General features: G+C 41.1%; 1 protein-coding gene across 1 annotated transcript in view; it reads right to left on the bottom strand.

Annotated features, from left to right (window-relative positions):
- The window catches only part of DOCK2 (dedicator of cytokinesis 2), a 501,344-nt gene that overhangs the window by 451,594 nt on the left and 24,287 nt on the right, over positions 1-25,463 (bottom strand). The window contains exons 2-6 of the mRNA XM_073355961.2: positions 21,914-21,997; positions 9,398-9,438; positions 3,948-4,003; positions 3,469-3,565; positions 2,414-2,562 (exon numbers count right to left, since the gene is read on the bottom strand). Of these exons, the coding sequence (XP_073212062.1) occupies positions 2,414-2,562; positions 3,469-3,565; positions 3,948-4,003; positions 9,398-9,438; positions 21,914-21,997 (427 nt within the window). The remainder of the gene's footprint in view (positions 1-2,413; positions 2,563-3,468; positions 3,566-3,947; positions 4,004-9,397; positions 9,439-21,913; positions 21,998-25,463) is intronic.

Here is a 25,463-nt window from a genome sequence, read left to right as displayed (position 1 = left end):
AATTGGTTAGTCTCTAAGGTGCCACAAGTACTCCTTTTCTTTTTGCGAATACAGACTAACACAGCTGTTACTCTGAAACCTACAATTGTCATTGTGATTTCAATCAGCAAGCAGGGAACCTTGATTTAAATTATTGATTTTAATCAGCTTCTGCACTTGTACTTTTTAGTTATTTTCCAAAGGAAACGTTGATTCTCATTAGTTGGGAATCATTGAAACATTATTGTGACTAACGACAATCTTTACACTATATTTGATGCTTCTTTTTGCTAACCAGGACAACGCACTATATCGATACACATTTATTTAGGCAATTGTATAGCTTACCTTATTTTATTCAGATGCTTTTTTTTACGTTTTGATTATGTTAAACAATGGTGAATGGTGTATTTCTTATTTACTACGTGATTTAATTTCTTCCCTGTGATTTATGTTAAGCTTATTTGGATGGAAATGCAAATTCAATTCAAATGTAAAAAACATTTTAAAATGTAAAGTAAAACTATCATAAGAGTGCTAGATAGATTAGTATTTTTTTCTTAAACATATTTTTCATTTAAAAATGATTATACAAAGGAATTATTATCTTTAGTTAATGAATTGAACTCAGTGTCTGGTCACCATGTCCTTCAATATTTTAAAAGTGTTAGATGTCATCCTCTCACACCTAGTATTTATTCATATATTGTAAGAAGAAAACAAGCTTTCCTGCTTTTTCACCTTCCAGTTGGTTTCTTAACTTTGAATGAACAAGTCATTGAATTGAACCAGCTAAACAGAATGAAAAGAAAAAAATATTCTCTCTGCACCTGCATCATGTTTCCGTTGAGTCTACAGATGGTAGAGGATTTGAAGCTGGAGTGGGGGCAGGGTTTTAAGAGCTCCAGTTAATAATTCTGTTAATGTCAACATAAAACACCACCATCTACTTTGACAAAAGCAACTGAAATATCAATTGAAAAAAACATTTCCTCTGAATTAAATCAGAGCTCGTGAGATACATTTGTGAAAATGTCTGATTCAGACATTAATTACTCATGCTTTGTACTTTTGTGTTGTTTACTCAAGCCTTGTGAATGCACAATTTGTCTTAAGGGATCATTAAGTCCATTATTCATCAATTTGAAACCTTTGTTATGCTACATTGTATCTCAGATGATCCAGCTCCATGTACTATCCCCAAACTAACATGTTCAGACCTAAGTGGAAAACGGCTGAATATGTTTATATTAAAAGCGACACCCATGTAAACTCCTGGATAGACTCAGGAGAAACGTGGTCCAGTGGTAACCAGCAGTGTCTGAATCAGAACGGGGTCTCACTCCGTAAATGAAAATGAGCTACCTTGAGCAAAACCACCTCTTTCCCTACAAAAAATAGCTTTCCCCCATCTGAACCAGAGGGCAATTTAATCCCTGATTCTGTGGGTACAATCACTGTAGGCTAGGTACACATTTCCCTGGCACCTAATGTCAGCTGCGTAAGTTACAGTAAATGCAGGCCACAGAGAGCCCATAATGTTCAGTCACACACAGACCCTGGAACTGCCACTACCAGAGCCATTTGCAACAGTTCAAAGGTACAAGTAATCGACAGAGGCAAAAAAAGTCTGTCACCCAATAGTGGAAACTGGTTTGCAAAGCTCACTCACATCTCAGGCAAGGCAACACCACTCAGCTCTGCCCTGTATTGCTCTGGGCTTGCCAGTTGAGCTATGCTGTGGTGACTCTGAATCAATGAGAAGCAATCAAAGTATTAGTGAAGCTACCATCAAACCCACAGATGTTTCATTTGTGTTACCAGGTTCCCAAATGGACTCAATCTCAACGTGCTTGGCCTGGAAACTTCAAAATTCATTTTTTTCCCCTCTCATCACCTTCGTCAGGATTTTGTTCACTTCAGGTTCTTATACTTTACCCATGACCATCATATTTCAGCAACCTTGTTCAGGGGGCAGCATGGTATTACAACCACCAGGTATCTTGTATGGGACTGGAGCTTGCCTTTGTTTGTGAGGCATGTGTGAAGATGTTCAGATTGAATATATGAAGTGGATATGAATATGAGTGACAACTGCCCAACCTAGAACTGATCCTTCCAATATGCCTATTTGTCTGCGTAAGCAACAGAGATCATGCATCCTGAAAAGTTTGATTCCAAACAGGGGAGCAGCTGAAAATTCTGGATGGCCCTGTTCAAGAAAGAATGACCATGACTGCAAGGGACCATGGAGTCTGCTGCTGCAGCAGGGATCGTTGGGGAGTGGTCTGATAAAAAGGATGGGTAGGCACCCAATATTCACCAGGTAGGGACATAGAAGCAGGGAAAATTTGCCCCCAACTCTATAGCAGTGACATGTCTGCAAATAAAGTAGTTGTTCCCAGTACTAGTTTAGCGCAAGGAAAACACTTACTTGTTGCCATAGTCAATTTTGGACGTGACTTTCTGTTTGAGTTCTTTCAGTTCATCTTTAGGCAGTGTTCCCGATAGAAGCTGTGACCTCCACTCCATTAGGTCATACATCATAGATTGCATCTGCTGGAACCGCTCTTTTTTGTTTGTCTGAAACACAAAATGTTCACCGTTGAGGGCTTGGTTTCATTTCAGCTTCCTACATTGTCCTTCATTTTGTGTACTAGGCATTCAATTCAAAATAGTTTAACCTCTACATTGCTAAGGGTTCAAAGCCCAGGGATGGTAATTGTGTGATTTGGTGGCCGTTAGGAGGAGTTTTGTTTTGTGCATTTTACAGTGTTATTTAAAGGGTACTCATTGTGCAGGAGAAGAAAGCCCCAGCTAGAGAACTGGAATAAGGAAGGTGATATTACATCTGTATCCTGCACTGGTCAGACCAATATCTGGATGATATTCGGAAGAGGGTCTTGAATCAAGGTCTCACACATCGAAAGTGAGTGTCGTAACAAATTGCCTATCCTGGTCTTTACCCATCTGATCCCCCCCCATGTCTGCAAAAAGCTCTAACCTGGCTCAGAGAAACCTTCCCAACAAACAAACAAGTGTCAGTTTTGAGAATTTACCATTTTCAGACAAAAAAAGTCTATTGCAAGTTTCCTGATCAGTTCTCCTTGCTTCCTCCTCCTTGAAGCGCAGGCCAAATACTGCATAGGCCAAATATGTTATGCAAAATGAGCCAGACACAGGAGACTAATTAGCTAATAGTATGAAGTTTGACTACTTCTAAACAACAATTATAAGCCATATCTTTTATTTTAATACTACTGGAGAACACTGTATTGATCCAAATACTCAGATGAAGAAATCACTTCTTAATTAAATCTTCTCTCAAATCCCGCCTTGTACTCCAGAAATAAAACAAAGGGAATTACAATGACAGCTTGATACATATAAATAAACCTATTTAACATGCAAATGTAGCATCCCTGGATCCCAAGCATTTTTCTTGCCAATCTGCCATCTAATTTTAGTCAGGCAAAAACTTCCCCTCACCACATAGAGTTGTTTCCAAATGCTGCCCCATTCCCATAGTGTAGTGGTAACTTCTTGCACCAATGGAATTTCAGCAGGTACGATGTTCTCTGTATTTCTAAGCAGAAGGGGAAAAGTGACAAATTAACATGGCTAAAACCTAACAAACCAACTGTGAAGTATTTGTCACTTAATGTCCTAGAACTTATTTCTTAGACAGTGATGATCCTTCCATTAGGAAGACAAAGTGACTATTAATACCTACGTTCTCGGTCTCCTTAGCTTGTATAGTTAAAACAAACCAGACATTTTTATTCCTTTTTAATGGGATTGCAAGTGTGTTCACAATTCAGTTATTCCATTCCCACTTCCCAACTAATAAAAGCCCAGTATAAACTGAAGAGTCATGTTACAAGTAGATATCTACTTTCATTTTAGATAGATGCAGTATAAAATTCATTAACATCAGTTAACCATACGCAACAATGACAATGAAATACCTTTTCTTTTCAACAGTAACTTCTTTGATGCGGATAAAAGACTTAGGAAATATTCCCTATTGGAAACAAAACCAAAACACAACACACATTTGTCATTCTACTCCAATGTTTCTTAAAACAATAAATTCAAGTTATTCCAAAACACTAAACCATGCTATTAACATAGTGATTTCCCTTTTTTATTAACAATAGAAATCAGACCATAAATGTGTCTTGACGTCCTCCAACTATGGTGATGTAGTATAAATGGACATTTTCCCTTTACACATCAATTCTGCTTCTCCTTAAGGCAGTTGTGTGCAATTCGTACTGTGCCACAAAGACTTCCTACTGCAAGACACTAAGTAAGTATCTGTAGTCACCCCTCCTGCTCAAGAGGCTCACAAGGCTTTCGGGAAGTAAACAAGTAATTATTTATGTGAACTGTGAACTTTGATAAATATTGTTTGGTTACAACCAGATATTTTTAAGAGATTACAAGTTTGGTTGATAAGGTAATAGTGCTGAAGTGAACACTTAGATTTACGGAAGTCAATTGACTTGGTACTGTACAAAATTTTGATTCAACTAGAATGATACATTTTGAGACCAGCATAGCCTTTCTTAAAAGTGGAATCATTATCAAGCTGGTGTGTTTTGGGGAGGGATCCTGAAGGAGTTGCTTTTGGTCCTATACTATTTAACCTTTTCATCAGTGATCTGGAAGAAAAAGCAAATTATCGATAAAGGTTGCAGGTGACAAAGATTGGCAGAGTGGTAAATAATGACCAGTCACTGACACAGAGTAATCTGAATTGCTTGGTAAGCAAGGGTCCAGCAACATGCATTTTAAGACCAACAGATGTAAAAAGTCATACCCTAGGAACAAAGAAAATAGGCCATCCTCACAAGACTCTTTATCCTGGGACACACTGGATTTTGAAAAAGTCTTGGCTGTCATGGTGGATAATCAGCTCAACACAAGCTCCCGGAGCAATGCTGTGGCCAAAGAAGAGCTAATGTGATCCTTGGATGTATGAACACAGACATCTTGAGTAGGAAGGCTATATTATCTCTGTATTTGGCACTGGTGCAACTGCTACTGGAATCACATGTTCAGATCTAGAGTCCACAATTCTGGAAGGATGTTGATAAATAGGAGAGGGTTCTCCATTCCTATGAACATCAGGATTGGATTTATTCTATAAAATATGCTCTAGTTCAGTCAAATCCTGTAGCTCACGTTATACAAGCAGTCAAACTAGACCACCACAATGATCCCTTCAGTATTTAAAATTCATCTATAAACATAATCTGGACAAGATCAATAATGTTAGTGGGCTGAGGGAAACAGCCGAAAGAACTGGTAGAGTATATAATTGGCACTTCCATTTAAGTGAAGGAGCAACAGTCTGAAGGGAAGACAATGACCTAGTGGACCCAATCACCTCTGCCCAATAAATGGCTTTTGTGACAAGTAGCCCATCCCTACCACCCTACAAAATGTCGAGCTCACAGCGTGGGGCTAAGGCTGTGAGGGGTGTGAAGGGTTTCTTGAACGAAACCGAAAGAGCTTCCCTTCCTTACACTTTGTGGATAAAGGAAGCCATTTAATCTGACCATATGTCTTCTACACCCACAACCAGATGTGCCCACAAACAACCGAGATATCAGCAATGCCTAGCAAGATGCCAGGCACATGCTGTAGCAAGGGATTTTTCCTCAAACAACAGATTTGATTTTCTTATCGCTAATTGACCTCTGCAGACAACTGCTGAGCAGGCAAGGTTAGTTCATGTGATACATATCCTCAAGGAACCTTTGACTCTCTCAGTTTGGTCTTTCGAGGAAGCAAAGCTGCTGATATGCCCAGATATGGTAACAGAGCTAGGATTTCTTTGGACTTTAAAGGGATTACAACCAGCACAACATCTGTGACTGACATCAAATGTAGCCTAATATATTCCAGAGGTTAAGCCTTTCAGACTTTCCTGGGAACACCCTTTAATTTCAAATGGCTCTCGCTCTAGATTTCATCTTGGAGATGTACTAAAAATGTTTTAAACCTCTGGAACATATTTGGCTATATTTGAGGTGTCAGTCACAGACGATGTGCTGGCTTCCTAGATCACAGCTCTCTTGCCCAGTGATTGGCTCAAGCTGGAAATTGAAGTTGTTACCTGCCTGATTTTCGTACTACACACATCAAGTAATGGAACCTCATCTGGTGCCTTTTCTGCAGGATATGTCCTGATAGTTAACCTCTTTTTTGAAGGTGGTGGAGGATGAATACATTCATCAGTGTTGCTTGGTCCTTTTGTTTCATTGGGAAGCTCTCATGATACTACATAGAGGAGTCTCCAGCGCACTTAACTGTGCAGGTTTCTGAATTTACAAAGCAGGTTACATACAAAAATCTACATTAAAGAAAGTTGAGGTCTCAGTTTCAAATATAAGGAAGTGCTAGCATTAAGTTTGCTCATGCAAGCTCAGTTAGGCACCTCTACACATATCTTATGACAAACTGCCCCCACGTCAGATAGCAAGTCTGTGGCAGTGTGTAATATACTGTTCAATATCCCCCCAACTTAATGAATATTCATTTTAATATGCACATTTTGGTGAATTAGTTATACAACATTTGGAAGAAAAAGACAGCCACATACAATTCCTTTGGGGTTTAATGCTCAACACAAGAGAGTCTGTTTGGGTACAAAGAATGGAGAGAGCAAACAAACCTCGCAAACTGTTTAAGAAACATTCCTTGCTGAATTCAGAATATTTTAGGCAAATAGTTCAAGTGCAGCTGGATGAAAATTTTCACTGACCCGAATTTCAAAAAGGGTAAGGATGAGTAAGTGGCTAGTTCTGGTCTATGTTTTAAAAGCAGGATTTTCAGGTTCACTTTAATCTGTTAAATCATTATCAGAGTGAAGGACTAATGGCAACAGCAACTCCTGGGGCAGGAGAAGCTTCAAAAAGGGAGCAGCTCAAACGTCAGGGGGGTGTGGGGATGGGGAGAAAGAAGAGTAACTCTGCTTCCTCACCTTGATCCAGACAACACAGATGCAGATAGCAGCCTATTCTCTTCATGAAGATTCTGCTGAGGTGCTGCTATTGCCCCAGCAGGCATCACCTCTTGCTCTTGATACAATACCTGAGCATTGGAGGGCCTGCCATGGTACCTGCAACAGCTAGTTATGGAACCAGGGGAGTCAGGTGCCCTACACATCTATTAGCATCATTATTTTTAGTGCTTAGTACCACGAGGAATGTGAATAAATAGATCCTACATATTTATAAAGAAAACAGCATTTGCACTGATACCATAACTGACACAGGACTTCAGTGACTCAGCCAGAGGGTAGGGGGTCTATTACAGGAGTGAGTGGAAGAGGTTCTGTGGCCTGCGATGTGCAGGAGGTCAGACGAGATGATCACAATGGTCCCTGCTGACCTTAGAGTCTATGATACTCACTTGCTTAAAACATGACACCACAAGAACTTTAATAAAAGAAAATCAAACCTATAGGACTCTGGTAAGTTTTATATAATACCTTTAACTTGGATCTCACCCGCCAACTGAGTAATTCATTTCTCAGCTTAAGATTCTTTCTTTAGGTATTTGTAAAACAATTTAAAAGATGCTTAATCTAAGAACATTAAAGTTGTAATTATGTCCATGTAAATGGATCACAGAGCCGTAAGTAAATAGATGGTAAAGATGCAAATCTGTTCCAGTTCTGGTGGAGCCAAGCAGCAGACACGTTTAAGTCATTCACATATACTAATCTGCACACAGGGCAAAATGTTCTCAGCAAATTTGAAGAAACAAGGGTAGAGATATATGCTGCTCGAGTTTGATTTCATTGTAGGTGATGGATCCCCCTGCCTGAGAATAGCTAAAATTATTGCCCACAGACTACCTTGACCAGAAGTCACAAGGAAGTGTGCTAAACCAGCTGCATACTCAGGATACATGAAGTGAGATTTAGACCAAAAGTGGGTGCATTGGGAAGCAAAGACAAATACTAAAAAAATTAACTAGTAGATGAAGGAGAGTAACAGATGATAAACTAAACACTTACTTCATAGTAACACCCAGTCAAGATGGCCTATTGACTGAAACTGCAGGCTCAATGCTGAATCTTATATCCATGGATCAATCTGTTCAGGGGAGGTGGGCTAAGGTGTCTTCCATACTTTTTAAAAGTATCCCCTGATCCTCAAGCATCCTCCTGCAAGTGGCTATACAGGATTTTTATCCCCTTTCCCCAGACTAACAAGATTATGCATTTCCTTTATAATAGCTTTTGCCATTTTAGTGTGCACTTGGATCCACAGAAAGTATTAACAGCATAATTAGTTTTCAGTGTCTGAAACATGCCCCTCCTAGGGACTGTAGTTTTGAAACTTGTTAAGAACATGATGATCAGGCTATTCAGAGCAATGAAAATAGGACAAGAATTAGACCCTGTTAAGAAGGTCCTCCATGGATTTTGGTTAGGCATTTATATTAAATGACCCAAACATCTCTTTACTGACACTAGGAATGTCCTTCTTGGATATATTCATTTTCTGTGATAGCTCTGTTCTAAATCTTTTTTACATCTGCAGGCAGTGCTGATCACATTTACAAATATTGTATCTCTCTTGCAATATTGACTACTGCTCCCTAGTAGTCTGCACGGTGTTTTATCTGAATAGAGGACTTATTAAAAAAAAATCTGTGTTATCCTCCACTCAAACCCCCAAATAAACTTGTCCATCTCTTTGACAAATTCAATACAATCAAGTAAACCTCTAGGTATCTTTTACTGAACTCAGGTTCTTGAGTAGGTCAAATGACAAGTTAACACGTTTCAGTTATGACTTCCTGCAAGGATATGTTTGAATTCACAACACAATGAAAGTTGAAGTTAACACAGTAACTACAAGCCAACTGTTTATAATACAGTACCTCCCAGAGGAGCTCAGATTAACTCTGAAGCATCCACAATGAGAAACATGTGCAAGCCACCAAAACAATCACAGTTTAAGGCTTGCACTGTCATACCTAACCAATAACTTGAAGCTTGATAGGAGTTTATATTGAATCTGGGTTTTGGAATGTTTGGAACAAATGATAAAGCACTTACAATATTTTATAATTTTGCAATAAATTTACTTTCATCAAGTATTTCAGGTCATATTTTCATCAGCGCTTTTGACCTGGAAGCACAGCAGTTCTTTTCTCTTTGATCTGTTTTGCACAATCCTCTCTTCTCTTCATATTTAAGAAGAAGTTTCAGGTCAAATCCTTTTCACCTTACCAACCTTGTAGAGTCCCACTGAACTAAAACAGAATGAGATGGTTGAGCTAACTGATCAGGATTTGATTCTTTGAGAGCTCTGAAATAAACTAACACCAAGAAGCAAAATTGTTTCTTTTTAGCATAAAATCTTACAAAGCATGTAAAGTACAACCTTACCTCGAACCCTTTGTGTCTTACTAGGTATCCCTTGTACCAATCTGAAAAATCGAGAAGAGAACAGAACTCAGTACAATAGAATACTTGCATAAATTGCACAAAAATAAATTCATATGATGTGTTTATTATTTTACATGCAATGATAATAAATACTGGAAAGTAACAGCAAAGCATGTTCAAAGATTAAATATAGTACAACTAAAAATGTAAGTCTCTCCATTTCTTTAGACAAAACCAAAAGTGCGGGGCAGAAAGCACCTATTAGAGTAACTCCCCTTGTATGAATTTGAATCAATATTTGTTCACCCTGTGTTTACAGGATAGGACACATCCTGTACTCCCAACCCATTTATTCCTTTCTAGGAGTGTAAATATCCTAGTGTAGCATATCAAGGCCCATTTACGCCGTATGTAGGAATTAAACGTAAAACTTGCAAATCTGATCCCTTTGTGGATCTTAATCTTTCATTAATGATACCATTTCCACCCATGATCCCTTCATGTAAGCACTGAAAATTATGACCCAAGAAAAATATCTGCAAAAGAGACACACAAAAAGTTGTAGTGAGTTTTAGTTTCTTTTGAGCAAGAAAAATAAAAGCTGTTCTTTTTTCAAGAGTGGCTTTACATGTAGGCATATATAATAGAAAAACCACAACTCTGAGCTCAACACAAAGCTATGAAGTGCTAAACATATCTAATGCAAGCCAGTAAAATTAAACCAAAAGAAGTCAAAACAACATGCATTTACTTCTACCTCCATTCCAAGTCTGCTTCTCTAGCTGGATTTATTTGGTCTGTAACACTAGTCAGATTTTTCCCCTCATACTATGGTTTTAATGCCTTCTCCCTACTTGACCTTAAGCTTACTTCCTACTGGCATCGTTTCTCTTGATTGGTAGTTTCTGTTCTGTTCTTCTCTGCTATCTTCCTTCTTGTAAATCCCTTCTTCACTCATTTCTGATCTATTAAACTTTTACATGTATTGATGCATATAGCAATGCTATTTATAACTATTTTAATCTGCATTTACTCAAAGCAGCTTGTATTATGTACAGAGAGACGTTCTGCTCTCATCTAACAAATTATTTTTAAAGCAACCCATTAAGTCTTCAGACTTTTGGGTCTAGTCTAGTATGTTCCCAGTGAACCAGGTAATCTAGGTCACCACAATTCCCAAGATTTGATTTACTTCACCTCTGTCATTACTCAGATGAAGATGTGACCTATGAATTTCTGGTTACTGGATACTGACAAGTATGCCCCACCCACTGCTAAACATCAAAATTGTGTAGCTATTGTAAGAAGAACTAACCGTGAAGACTTCCGATATGCAGCTGAATGAAGTAAGCAAAACAGGATGGCCAAACATACTACAAGAGCAATATAGCAGAAATCAATAGAAACAGGCACTGAGGCAATACAAGGCATAGTAACATCTTCACATTCTAAACCGACTATTAATCACACAGCTCTCAAACATTCAATCACTCCCAACAAAGTACAAAACGCAAGTCTTCTGTGCACTCATTGCTTAAAAAAAAGAGTCTTCCGAGGCCTGATATTTGACAGGAAGCATCAAATACACAGAGCTAGAGTGAGGACTTTGAGAAATGCAGGACTATCATGGAGGTTTTACTCAATTCGTCAACATGAGACTCATTCTCTTTTCATCAAAATAAATAAAGCAGAATTTCATCTTGCACTTGTAATAAAAAAGGGCGTGCCCCATTTCTACCAAAATAAAGTTGGGATGGGACTTTGCAAGTCATTTGAAACTTAAATGTTATGCTGTAATACAATTTGAAATGTATACAACAAAAAGAGATCTATGCCACCACCCTCAACGAAAAGCATATTACAAGTCATGGTATATCTGGCAGAGATAAACTGGGCCCTCTGAGCTTTGAAAGCGGCTTTGTCCAAATATGCCCCAATTCTGCTGCTATCTCATTGGCACAAACAGGCCCATACCCTCATATGGAGCCCCTCTAATATGCATGGGATTCTGTATGGTTATGATGCACATCAGACAGCAGGCCACAGCTGGTTACTAATTGTCTGTCTTAACTATTTCACAGAGCTGTGAATAGCCAGGATATGAAGCCAAAATGATTTCCCTGGCCCTCTTTTCTTAAGATGTAGTAGAAATTGGTCTCACTATGAAAAATTCCCCACAAATACTTCATTTCTTGTTTTGAATTGCATTAAGACGTATTAACCTACAACCCTGTGAACATAAAAGTAGGGGTCACAAAGGGGCGCTATTGGCTTCTAGCACAGAAGACGTCATGCGCTGGCCCTATTAGCTGCTAGTTCACATGCTCCACTATGGAAAGGTTTGCAGATCTCCATACAAAGCGCTCCTGTTGTCAACAGCAACACTCCTACTCTTGTAACTAAGCTACTAAATAAAAAAAAATTAGAAGCAGCAATATTCTAGTGCTCAATTTTAGTTGCCATCTTTAAAACAAAGGTTCAAGAGAGGGATTTTTGTAAGCGCTTAGTGCTGATGTAACTCTGCTCTGATAGTACACAAATGATCATTTTACCACTGAGTGCAACAGAATTAGACCAACACTGAGCAGTTCTGAATATCCCACCCTAAATCTAAAACTGAGTAAAGTAATTGTACATAATCTACATGCCCGTTTACAACTGTACGCAAGAAAACACCATTTCATGCATTATTCATCACTGTTGTGCACAGTCGCCATGACTGCACACCATCCTATGCAGGTTCTACATGAGCTTTTTTGTATATGCGATTTAGGCAAAGTCTGCATTACAAATACATGTATATAAGAGTAAACAAATCTGTTTCTCCATACACATACACTATTTATTGCTTATCAACTACAATTTGCAGTAGGATATACCTTTCAAAAATCTCTGGAATAAGACTAACTTCCTCACTTACACAATACGGAAGACTCCACTTCCCTCATTGAGCAACTGTTTTGAGAAGACCACAAATTTCACAGCAACTCGAGGGCTGAGTGTTTTAAAATTTATTCAGACAGATAACCACCCTTTGTGAAATTTTGTTTTATTTTGTTGTTCAGCATAATAGCACTGCACTGCTTCCCGGGTTCTGCTAAAGGGCCTTGTATAGGAGACAGAACACAAGACCCAAATAGTAACATACCCTAGACTAAAGTATTCAGGAGGCAAGTCACTGTAAAAAAAGATGTGTTTGGGGTGTGTTTTGTTTTGTTTTGTTTTTTAAAAAAGCCTTGCTGTACACTCATAAATAGAAGCCAGGAAAGAGGGAGGAGAAATCTCAAGTAAACTAATTCCTTATCATATCTCAGTCACCACAATACTAAAAGAGGTTGTCACAGCCCAAAGAAACCTACCACCTCTCTGCAGAGTTAATTGAAAGGAAATGGGGTGGCGGGGGGTGAGAAAACAGATGTGTCTGAAGATTTTTCAGAAACACCCCCCCACACAATTTTTTGAAAGGGTCCATTCTAGTCTAATGAGGAGGCGGCTGAGGGAAGCATCTCTTGCAGGAGGCCCGATTCTCACGGATGTTTAGGAGGCTACCTCAACTTCCCCTGAGACAAGGCCTATCAGACGTCTGATGCCCTAGTGCTTTGATGCCCTTTTGGGGAAAAAGAGAAGCATGTTTAGACCTCCAAAAAGTCTGCCTAGAGAGGCCATCCAGGATCAATGGCTAGTGGAAACAATGCAAAGCTGTTCTTCAGCAGCTAGAAGGCCTGGGAGTGGGCAGAAGCAAATCTTGGCAAGGAAGGCAAGGTAAGAAGGGCTGGCTACTTCCTCCAGCAGTAATTCTGGGTGAAGCAGCAACAAAAGGAAAAATCTCCCATCCCATCTTAACCCAGAAGTTCAGCCAGGTCAGGGCCCTAATTCTGACTGCACTTTTTGAAAATTTTGTTTTACATGGTAGAATTTAAAGCCCAAAGTGGCCATCTTGTGTAGGACATCAACTGACTGTTGTAAAGTTAAAAGGATCTTGCTTTGGGGGAAATGCTCCACTGGCTCTGGCAAACCTGTCATGTACCCAGTCACTTCTGAGGGATGCATTTCTTGCCCAATGGGCCCATGACTAACCCTTGCTCAACTCCATTTTTGAGCCATGAGATCTCTTTTTAAGATGGGAAGGAATGACGTTCCTGCCCTCAAATCAAGACATGGGGCCCATACCGAGCACTAGTAGTGCATACACCAGCATCCTTCCCCAAGACCCTGTTGTCCTGTACAACCAGAGCAGAGTTCAGCTCATTCAGAGTTCAGCTGCCCATTAGAATTAGATGGGCTTGGATAGCATCAAACATCCATTCCAAGGAGGCATGTAAGGAGGCATAGACTGGAGCAGGCTTGTGGATCTACCATTAGAGCTAGTGGTTTTGGGGGTTTGTTTTTTTGGGTCAATTAGTAAATTTGCTGGAAAATATATTTTTTGGTGCACCAAAACTGTATGTTAATTTGGGCCTAATACAGTCAATAGTTTCATCTGAAAAAAAGTGTTTTGGGGTCAGGGAAGGCGATGTCAAATTGGTTTGTTTACACATTTTTGGAACGTGTTTGGTTTTTTATTTCAAATGAGAAAAACCAAAGAAATCACTTTCAGTTCAAAATAAACCAAGGCTATTGGGGTTTTGTTTGTTTCACTATATTTTAAAAAACAACAACATTATTCACTCAGCTTTATCCATCACAAATGCCTCACTCCCCTCCTCCCCCCCCCCCCAATCCACAGTTACAGTGCCTGGTTCAAATTAAGCAGGCAGGAAAAGGACAATCAAGTAGAGCTGTGCTGAAAATGGTTTTCCCATCCTGAGAAAATGTTTCGTTGCAAGAAGCTTCCTATTCTGCACTGAGAAAACACTGAGACCTTGGAATTTTTGTGTGCAAAGTAGAGACCTCCAGCCCCAGGACTGCCAATAGACCAGAGTTTAGGGCACTCACTTAGGATGTGGGAGATGCAGGCTGTAGTTCCTACCCTGCCAGACTTGAACCTGGGTCTCACACATCCCAGGTTAGTACAATAACCATCAGGTTCACACACTCTCCAATTTCCAACCAGCTCTATACTTAAACTTTGCAGGTTCTAGGGGGGTTGTGGGTCAGTACTTCTGTGCTTTTTTAAAAGAGCCACCCTCCATTCTGCTAGTGAAAATATTTGTGCCTCAGCTGCTCATCATGCACTCCTTTTGCCTCCCCCTTGTTTTCATGCCATACTTCAAGATGACCTTAAATCTTCCTCCATGGTCCCACCAATTTCCTTCAAATTCCTCATTAAAATCCACCTGTTTATTTTAGCTTTCCAAGATTGATCTTCTCCCCAGCACTGTCTGATGTCATTTTCATTCCTCAACATATTTCATTTGTGTTTTGTCTGCATTATATTCCAGCTGTAGAGGCTGCAACCATGTGCTTCATGGGTTTGTGAAGCAGTGTTCGCATTTATGGCTTCTGGTAATAAGGCACACTCCTTACATAACTGAACAGCAGCCTAACAATAAAGCCTTCCCCCTCAATTGTATTTTCTGTGTCCTAAGATGGCATTCTAAACAAGGAAAAGAAAAAAAATTAAAAACCACTGAACTACAATAGCAATGCTTTCTAGTTCCTATTTAAGGCCAGCTTTAGGAAAAGGGGCAGAAACCTGTCACTATGGATGCATTAGTAGCTTGGTCCTGTGGACCTTGTGTATTTACAGCTTCCACTAGTTTCAACGAGAGCAGAACTAGGCCCAATGTTACCTGCTATAATTAGGATAGACTGGGAATTCTGAGTCCTAGAACCATAAAGAGTTCACTTTTGCACAAGCCATGTTGTAATTCATGCTCTGGAGCAGTTTTGTTTATTAAATCTTTGCACTATAAAATGCCGAATACTTCTCTTCCTTAACGGTCTGTATGCAAGTGTAACCATCACAGCTGTGGTTTTGGGTGGGAGCCGGTCTCTTACCAGCTGCATGATAAAAAAAATGAGGGGAGAAAAAACACCTACAGTAACTGTTGTTCTTAATGGTGTGCTGTGCACATGTATAATTTCACTGCAGTTGCGTGCCCCCAAAGCACTTAAGTCAGATTCTTGCCAGCAGTATCATTAGGTGACTGTGTGCACCCTTACTCTTCTCATACACTGAGTTTAAGCCATTAAATGGGCACGTCCCCCACTTCAGTTTCATCTTCCTCCAGTGAAGTTATTATCCAAAAGTACTGGGGCAGGTGGGAGGGTTGTGGAATGTATGAGTACACAACATATCTGAGAACAGTTACTGTAAGTAAGTAACCCATTTCTCTCCTTCAAGTGATTGTGCACATATACATTCTGCGGCTGGTGACTCTGTAACAGTTCCATTACAGATCGTAGGATTTTTAATTATCTGAACCGAGACTGCAATGCTGACTTGCCGAAGCTCGGCTGTTCGAGAAGCCTATGGTTATGTACAAATGACCATATTGCTGCTTTACAGATATCTGTTATCAGAACATTTCTCAACACAGAGGAAGTGGGACTGAGCTCTGGGGGTGAGAGTTGGGTTTTTTTGGTGGTGGAGAGATTTTTGCAAGATTATAATAAAATTTGATACTGTCAGAGATCCAGTGAGATATGCTGAGCTAATACTGAGTAGCGATAGTGCCCATCTTTACGAAAGGGGAGGAGGAAGATCTGGGGAACTACAGGCCAGTCAGCCTCGCCTCAGTCCCTGGAAAAATCATGGAGCAGGTCCTCAAGGAATCAATTCTGAAGCACTTAGAGGAGAGGAAAATGATCAGGAACAGTCAGCATGGATTCACCAAGGGCTAGTCGTGCCTGACTAATCTAATTGCCTTCTATGATGAGATAACTGGTTCTGTGGATGAGGGGAAAGCAGTGGACATGTTATTCCTTGACTTTAGCAAAGCTTTTGACATGGTCTCCCAAAGTATTCTTGCCAGTAAGTTGAAGTAGTATGGGCTGGATGAATGGACTATAAGGTGGATAGAAAGCTGGCTGGATCGTCGGACTCAACGGGTAGTGATCAATGGCTCCATGTCTAGTTGGCAGCCGGTATCAAGCGGAGTGCCCCAAGGGTCGGTCCTGGGGCCGATATTTTGTTCAATATATTCATTAGTGATCTGGAAGATGGCGTGGACTGCACCCTCAGCAAGTTTGCAGATGACACTAAACTGGGAGGAGTGGTAGATATGCTGGAGGATAGGGATAGGATACAGAGGGACCTAGACAAATTAGAGGATTGGGCCAAAAGAAACCTGAGGAGGTTCAGCAAGGACAAGTGCAGAGTCCTGCACTTAGGACAGAAGAATCCCATGCACTGCGCAGCTAGGCAGCAGTTCTGCAGAAAAGGACCTGGGGTTACAGTGGACGAGAAACTGGATAAGAGTCAACAGTGTGCCCTTATTGCCAAGAAGGCGAACAGCATTTTGGGCTGTATACATAGGGGAATTGCCCGCAGATCGAGGGACGTAATCGTTCCCCTCTATTCGACATTGGTGAGGCCTCATCTGGAGTACTGTGTCTAGTTTTGGGCTCCACACTACAAGAAGGATGTGAAAAAATTGGAAAGCATCCAGCGGAGAGCAACAAAAATGATTAGGGGGCTGGAGCACATGACTTATGAGGAGAGGCTGTGGGAACTGGGATTGTTTAGTCTGCGGAAGAGAAGAATGGGGGGCGGGGGGTTTGATAGCTGCTTTCAACTTCCTGAAAGGGGGTTCCAAAGAGGATGGATCTAAACTGTTCTCAGTGGTACCAGATAACAGAAGAAGTAGTAATGGTCTCAAGTTGCAGTGGGAGAGGTTTAGGTTGGATATTAGGAGAAACTTTTTCCACTAGGAGGGTGGTGAAGCACTGGAATGCATTACCTAGGGAGGTGGTGGAATCTTCTTCCTTTGAGGTTTTTAAGGTCAGGCTTGACAAAGCCCTGGCTGGGATGATTTAGTTGCGGACTGGTCCTGCTTTGAGCAAGGGTTGGACTAGATCACCTCCTGAGGTCCCTTCCAATCCTGATATTCTATGATTCTATAATTGGTCCTTCGACTCTCTCTGCATGGGCTATAAAGAGCCTGGGATACACACTAAACCACCATGCGATCAAGATGCAACAGCAAAGTTCTGTGAACATCCAAGGTGTGAAGTCTTTTCTTCATTTGGAAGCATGAGGTTTTGGGGAAAAACACTGGATGATGAATAGATTGGTTCTGATGAAAAGATGACACCCCATTTTCAATTAACTTGGGGTGTCATCTGAAAAGAACCTTGTCCTCATTCATAGGGGGGAAAATTTAAGAACTGTCAGTTAGCAGAACTCGTAGCTGATACACTCTTCTTGCAGAAGTTATTGCCTCCAGAGATACAATGGTGATGTCACTAGGGGTTCAAAGAGGGCCCTCCATTTGCCTTTAAAGACTAGATTAAGATCCCATGATGGTAGCTGATCAGATACTGGACAATAGACATGGACTGTTTTTTTCAGAAATCTAGATACCAGAGGGTGAGAGAGAACAGAAAACCCCTCTAAATGGCGGATGGACTGCAGATATGGAAGCCAGGTGAACTCTCAGAGCCGAAAGGCCAGATGCCTTCAAATGCAATAAGTAACCCAGAAAATGACTAGTGTCCTGTCACAGGGAGTGATAAATGCTGAGATTGTCCAGATGGACACACACTTCCATTTAATAGTGGATATGGCTCTCGCAGAATCCTTCCTCTTGCTCACAGAGACATCTTGGACATCTCTAGAGCAGTTTTTCACAAGCATTTAACCAGAGCTTATCCATGCAGTGAGATGGAGAGATTGGAGGTTGCAGTGTGGAGACCAGCCCTGGTTCTGAGATAGCAGATCTCTGACTCCAAGTGAAGTTAGCTGGCCTGATTGAAAGCTAGTGTAGGCCTGTGAACCAGTACTATCTTGGCCAGACCGGTGCCACTAAAATTAATGTTGCTTTGTCTGTTTTCAGCTTCCTGAGTACCCTTAGGATGAGAGGGACTGGAGGAAATGCATATAGCAGATGATTGGTCAATGTGAGAAGAAAGACATTGGTTAAGGAACACAGACTGCAACTCAGGCTGGAGCAAAAGTTCTTGAAAATAGACTTGTTCACTACCAACTTGAACAACAAATTCAGGTATCCTCGCTGACGGAAGATCTGGAGGAGGATGTCCTTTCTGATTGACTGCTTGTGGTGGTCCACAAAATCCCAGCCAAGGGAATCTGCAGTGGCACTCCTCACTCCCAGAAGATGGAACTATCTCAAGGAAACTTTGGTTCTTATGCAGAGGTTCCTAAAGTGGACAGCCTCCTGATATAGAGGAGTCATTCTTGCACATATCCACACCCTCCCGCACAGCTGCGGAGATAAAACATGGCAGTGGTGTTGTCTGTAAGGACTTGCACCAAATAGTTCCTGATGAAGGACATGAATGTTTCACAAGCCCAACAGATAGCATAGAACATCACATGTCTATATGCAGAGAGACCTCCTGGGTGACCAGAGCCTGTGCATAAAGTCACCTGAGGCAGAACCCCAGCCTTTGGTAGATACATCTGTAACCAGAGTTCTAGTTGGTTCTGGAGATAGAAATGGGACCCCTTTGCACATATTACTAGTGTCCAGCCACCAGTTCAGAGACTGAAATTCTCGTTCAGGTACACAAATGACCAAAGGATGCCTGGTCAAATGAAAAAACAAAATGGAACCAAGCCTGTTAATGGTGAAGGTGAAGCCTGGTATGCTGAGTCACATATGTGCATGAGGCCATGTGATCCAGTGGTTGTGGACAGGAAAGCACCGTCGTCACTGGGTTGGACTTCAGGTTTACAGACTGACTAACTAAAGGCACCAGACTTGATGGGCCTGAAGGAGCCAGAGTCCATGGTGCATTCTCTGACAGAGCTGGTGAGTACTTATGTTTATGATACCTCAAACCAGTATTAGAGGACTTACTGGAAGGCTTCTTCTGTGAAGACTGAAATTTTGAGCACTTGTCAGCATCAGAAAGCTTTCAAGGCGGCCAGTGGTGAAGATGAAAAGCATTGTTTTTCACCTGACTTGTGCTTTGAGTTGCTGGTGGCTGGAGGAACATTCCTCATGGATTTAGAATTCGTCACCTCATGTTTGGGATCTGGTTTCAATGAAGGACACATTCCTCTTTCATCAGGTGAACTTCTAGACAGAAGTCCCTCTGCATTTTTGTTCTATACATGCAAAGATTTTCAGAATACGCTGGCTAACCAAAGCAAACAGCCACAGAGAACTCCAACTTTCACTGAGAGGAGATGGCAGACAAGGAGAGCTGGGGTACATATGCCACCTAGTGGTATTACCACAAAAGTCTTCAACTCAAGTGCATTGGGCACACACACACCTGCAATGGAATGTATGCATACACTCAAAAGGAAAACCACAGCAAATGGCCACTCACTCCTCTTCTGAGAGTTTCAGGAGACTTCTTACAGACTACCACCTGATCTTCTCCACTCGTACAGCTAAACTCCTCCCCTCCACCCTCATGGCGGGCAGGGAAGGGCTCCAGTCCCAGGACATTGCACAGCTAAAAATAGCAGTGTAGATGGAAGTCGCAGCTTGGGAAAGCAGAGAGCTGTGTGGGGTATTGACTCAGTTACATACCCACACCCTTGTAGCATCTCTCAACTCTACTTGCTTAAGTCATGCCTCACCATCTACCCTGCTACTTTAAACCAGTACTAGTGGAGCTACCCTGAGTGCATACTCAACATGCCACTGAAAGAAGCGTTCAGTGTAGATGTAGCCTAAGTGGCACAAAGTAAGCCGATAGAGCCCCTTCTCTCAGTGGACTCTAGGACAGAGCATATCCAGTCTAAAGTATCAAGAAATGTTTTAGAGTTAACACTTACTTTACCCAATAGAAGCCAAAGGCATTAAAAGTTTTTAAATATCTAATAGGGTACAGTCGTGAAATATTCATCTTAAAACAACCTTGCAGTCTTTGGGATCGTCACCAAAAAAATCCACTCAGACCACATTCATCAAAATGTTTTACTAAGTGTGGCAAGATGGCCGATTTTTGTCTGGTGTTTCCTGCGCTTTTCTTCGCAGGGAGCTAAGATGCCACCCTTTACCCCTGCTCTTTATCCCCCACTACTAGCCCGGGAAGGTCGTAGACGGGATCTGGGTTTGCTCCTCGCTCTGAGTCCCAGCCCCTCTCAACCCCTGTGGGTTTCTTACCCTCATCCCCCTTAGGTGGGGTTACCCTCAGTCCTCAGATACTGGGGGGAGGGGAGTCTCCCTGGCCTGCTGGGAAAGGTCTCCCTTTCTCCAATTCTCAGGTCTTCCAAATCTCTCAGCACACCTCCAAGCTCCAATCCTTCCTCCTCCTCCTGTCTGCCTGCCTGATGCAGGGGGTTTTATTAGGTTCCTAACAGGGCCTTAATTGACTGCAGGTGCTCCAATTACCCTGCAGCCACCTTCCCTAGTTTACAGGGAACCATGCCTTAATTAGCCTTGAGCTTATATATCTAGCACTCTCCCACTGCTCCCTGGCCCTCCTGTATCACATAAGATAAATACACCTTTCAGGCAAGTCTGAACTTAGCTTTAAGCTAAAGTGAGGTGGATTTGCTTAGCTTCAGGGCCAAACCAAGTAACTCTCAGTTTTGCATAGTGAAAATAGGACATTTAAATGGCTTTGACAGTTTCATGGAGCAGAACTCAGGAAGGCTGTGAATGTGTGGGTCAAAACAAAAATATTTGGTTTGACTCCAGCATAGCCTGAACAAGAACCTTATACAGCTCTAGCATAAGCAATGCATTTATCACAAGTTTGCTGCAAGTTCCAGTCTTATTTTATTCCCTTTTTGCATTTTCCCATCTTAGTTCTGTCTTACTTCCACCCCTTTATCAGGTAGGCTCCACAATCACCAATAATTTGGAGCAGCATATTCAATGTTAATGATGTGCCATTAGTTTTAGATTTTGGCCAGCATTATTTAACACATGCTAATAATCAGTGTTTGGCACTTGAGGTAAATGGAGTGAGATGTATTGATTGCTACAGTGTTTCTTGTGAGGCAGCTCTGACATACAAGAAGAGTGAAATATTACATATTAAAGAAATTCTTTGTGTTAAGTGAGAGTTTTAAAACATTCAGCATCTTAAATATTGCATATATTTACCTAGTAAGACTAACCTCAAACACATACAACCCATGTATTATCTTCAAGACTTAATTCTTCCATCAGATAAGCATAGTGCACATAAGAGGGGCTGACAACAACCTCAACTCTTTATCCACCTGGATTCCTTCATCCTTAATGTTTTGCATGGAAACCACATGCACTTTAACATTTCTGACAACAGATGTCCAAGGATGAATATACTCTGACTCAAAGAAGGCAAATTTAGACTAACCAAGTGCAGCATGGCCTATCCTGTTTTGAAACTCTTACAATATTAAACTGTGTTTTTATAGTTGTAGTACGTTATGTGCTTCTTGGTAGAACAGGTAGATCCAGATGCAAGGCAATTTCTATATTTTGAATGCAAGTGACTTACCTTCACAGGACTCCAATATATGGACCACATCACCAATCTGCAGGGGTAACTGAGATTCTCCTGCACCTTTAAAGTTGTATATGGCTGCAAAGTTAAAGGACAAAGTATTCAATGATTCAAATAGAGCAAATCATACTTTCAAATTAAATAGAAAAATAAGCTGTGTGTGATGTTAAGGTTTTGACTCCACGATGAACAGATTAGGGAGAACACAACAAACTATAAATTTTATGATGGGCTATGATTTCAGCAAACAAGTTTCTTCTTTTCTTATCTAATGTAAACACTACCTGAAAAAAAGGCAAAAAGAAGCCATGCATTGCTAGTAGTCAAAAGAGGATTGTGCATATATTTTCAAAAGATCATCATCAATAGGAATTTAAAGATAATGTTGTGAGTAATACTTTGGTGGTTACTGCCCAAATTCAGCCAAGCATTTAAGAACATGCTTAACTTTAATTACGTGCTTTAGTGTTTCCTGAATCAGGGCTTGTATTTTTCCCTTACATGTAGCTGTCAAAGCAAAACATGCAATGTATTGAGAGGTTTAGGTCAGGATTTTATCCAGAGTTTACTTCGCACATGCATTAGGGTTCCTACTATGATCCAAACATTCACTCTAAATATATGCACACATTGAACACTTATATATGCACAATAGAAGTTCATGTCCAATAATGGAAAAAACTGCCCGCAGACTTTGATTTTATTAACTCTGCCAACTAAAAATGTTCCTAAGGTAAAGAGTTTAATCTTAAAGCAAAATCATTGTTAATACAGAGAAAGCAGAAAAAGTCTAGTTGTACTGTTTTTAGGACATTCGAATTGCCACAAAAATACTAGATACTAACAATCTTGCTAACCAAAAGCAAGTAATTCAAATGTGGTTTCAAAGCACAGAAAAGAAGATGAGAAGTGGAACAGGTTTCAAGAACATTGTAATAGGCTTTTTCAAACAGTTGTTCATTATCTTTGAGGCCTACAGGATGTGGGCTGGCAGGGTAAGTGTTTGGCTTTTTGTGTATGCAGACTCCTGGGGCTGGACAATAGAGGCACATGCTACATACCGAGAATGCGGCTAATTAATAAACATCCCACAGAGATCCTATGTTAAATGTTTATAGGGCTGAAATCTTTGTTGTATCAAAAGTAACTTCAATGCAGATATCTATTGCAGTCTCTCTGATCTACACTGAAGTACACATTACTCAGTGGTCATTTTTTTTAGTTCCATTCTCTTCTCCTCCCAGAACATCCCTATTCTCCTCCTCCCTCTCCCCCAAAAAACCCACAGAGTGCATCAAACCCACAAATTTGCAATGTCTTTGGTTGAAATGAGCATGGTCCAGAGGCACCGCTTTTCTTCAGCACAGGTAACTGCCTTTCTGTCCCATTTTGCTCCCCTTTGCACTCATGCAGCAGAAAGGCACCTGTGGCCTACTGTTACGGAATCATCAGTTCAAGTAAATAAGCTGCATCTTTAATATATATTGCTGAGATCAACTTTGCCTCTGATAAGGTTATCAAGTTTCAATGGTGTAGCTCACAGCAGAATACAGTCTATCATATTCCTTTGAAAAAGAAAGTCCATTTTATTCTTTTAAAGTTCTTATTTCCTGTAGTCCAAATTCTTCCTTTCATTTGGCCTTCTGTTCTAATATTTTCTTGACTTCCTTGCTCATGTCTTCACCGCCTAGTGCAGCAGTCCTCAAACTGTGGGTCAGGACCCCAAAGTGGGTCATAACCCTGTTTTAATGGGGTTGCCAGGGCTGGCATTAGACTTGCTTTGGCCCAGGGCCAAAGCCCAAGCCCACCACTTGGGGATGAACCTGAAGCCTGAGGGTTCCAGCCCTGGGTGGCAGGGCTCAGGTTGCAGGTCCCCCCACCTGGGACTGAAGCCCTTGGGCTAGGACTTCAGCCCCCCTGCCCAGGCCAATGGGACTCAGGCTTTAGTCTCCACTCCCCCCCTGCCCGCCCGGGGTCTTGTAGTAATTTTTGTTGTCAGAAGGGGGTTGCAGTGCAATGAAGTGTGATAACCCCTGGGATAGTGCTAATGTGTTGCTTTCAGTATGGTGCACCGAATAATTACTCTTTGAAAACTTTCCATTCCCCTCAGTGTCCCCTTCCATCACCTGAAACACTTCTCTCCCTAAAAGCTTATCCCATAGTCCTACCCGTATTCTTTCAAGATCTGTGACTTGCCACATTAACTTACTCTTAAAGTTAAAGGCATTTTTACTGACTTTTGATTTATCTAGTGTCATTGATTTGTAGATGGTATTCCCCTATATTGCCAGCCTAAAAATGAAACTGAATTTCCTTCCCCAAATGGCTTAAGACCGACTACTTTCTCTTAGAATGATTTATAGTACTGTGTATTTAATACTATGTTATTTAACGTTTGAAGTGATACAATATTGTATAAGCAAAACGTGTGTTCGTTATACTTCTAAGCTTTAAGTAGACAGAGTTCATCATACTATAAAAGGGTGTACTTGTCCGGTAGCACCCCCTCCTGGCCAACTGCAACGTCCTGCCAGAGTTTCCTTCTCTCAGGGCCCCTTAAGAACTCCATACACTGCAAAGGTAAAGATACAATTCTCCTGTTGGGGTTGTACTCTATTAAATCCAAATGAACTTGATATAAAGTCTCCCTGGCCTGTAGTCTCTCCCGTCAGGTTCAGGGCTTTTACCGACCTCCTTCTGGGCTCTCAGTAGTTCCAGCAGCTTCCCTCAGGAACCCTTCCTGCAGCTCTCCATGTAGTTCTTTCCCTCACTTTCCGAGGCTGAGAGAGGTCCACAGATAATCCTTTCCCCTGCCCTTCTCCCTCCTTCCTGATGGAAGGCACAGAATATATCTCGCCTTCTTCCCAGTGCTTTTTCCAGTTGGCTGGGAGAGGGGGCAGCCTTGCCTCATCAGCCCTACAAGGCCCCTGGCCCCAGGCCCTAAAGAAATAGGCTGGGTTTTCACTCAGTTTTCATTGCTCCCCAGAGCCATCTTCCTTCTCCCAACTCCTAGCTCTCCCTTCTTCTAGGTCTTCACCCACCCTAAAAAGTCCCAGGGGTTAAAGGGACACACCATGGAACAGGTGCCACCTGACCACTGGACCTTACTACCTGTAAGTGTTGCACATAACTTCCCACCACCGCCCCCCAAAATGTTATAAGCCATTTTCACTAGCCATTCTGTAAACACACTAATTATATCATGCCAAGAAAAAAAAAATAGTACAGGAGGATAAAAATCTATCTGTGCAAGGCTTTCACCTGGATCATGCACACCTTACACAAGCAATACAACTTAAGTGACTATACCAAGCTGTCACAGCTTAGTAACAACTCCAAAACTAAGAGCTACTCAAAAATTTGTTACGACTGTTAGAGTCCCACTACCGCCACCATGCAAGCTTTCGTGAGGAGTTTCTGAGCAAAGCAACATAATTCAATGTGAACTGAGGTGACAATGCATGTCATTTTGTCTTATGTTTTACTTTACTGTAACCATTTTATGGTGGTGATGAGGCAATTTGTCTTTCAAGGAGAACTATTG

This window comes from Lepidochelys kempii, chromosome 8 (genome assembly GCF_965140285.1).
Source record: "Lepidochelys kempii isolate rLepKem1 chromosome 8, rLepKem1.hap1, whole genome shotgun sequence".
Classification (NCBI taxonomy): Eukaryota; Metazoa; Chordata; order Testudines; family Cheloniidae; genus Lepidochelys; species Lepidochelys kempii.
This window is presented reverse-complemented; position numbering and strand designations above follow the sequence as displayed.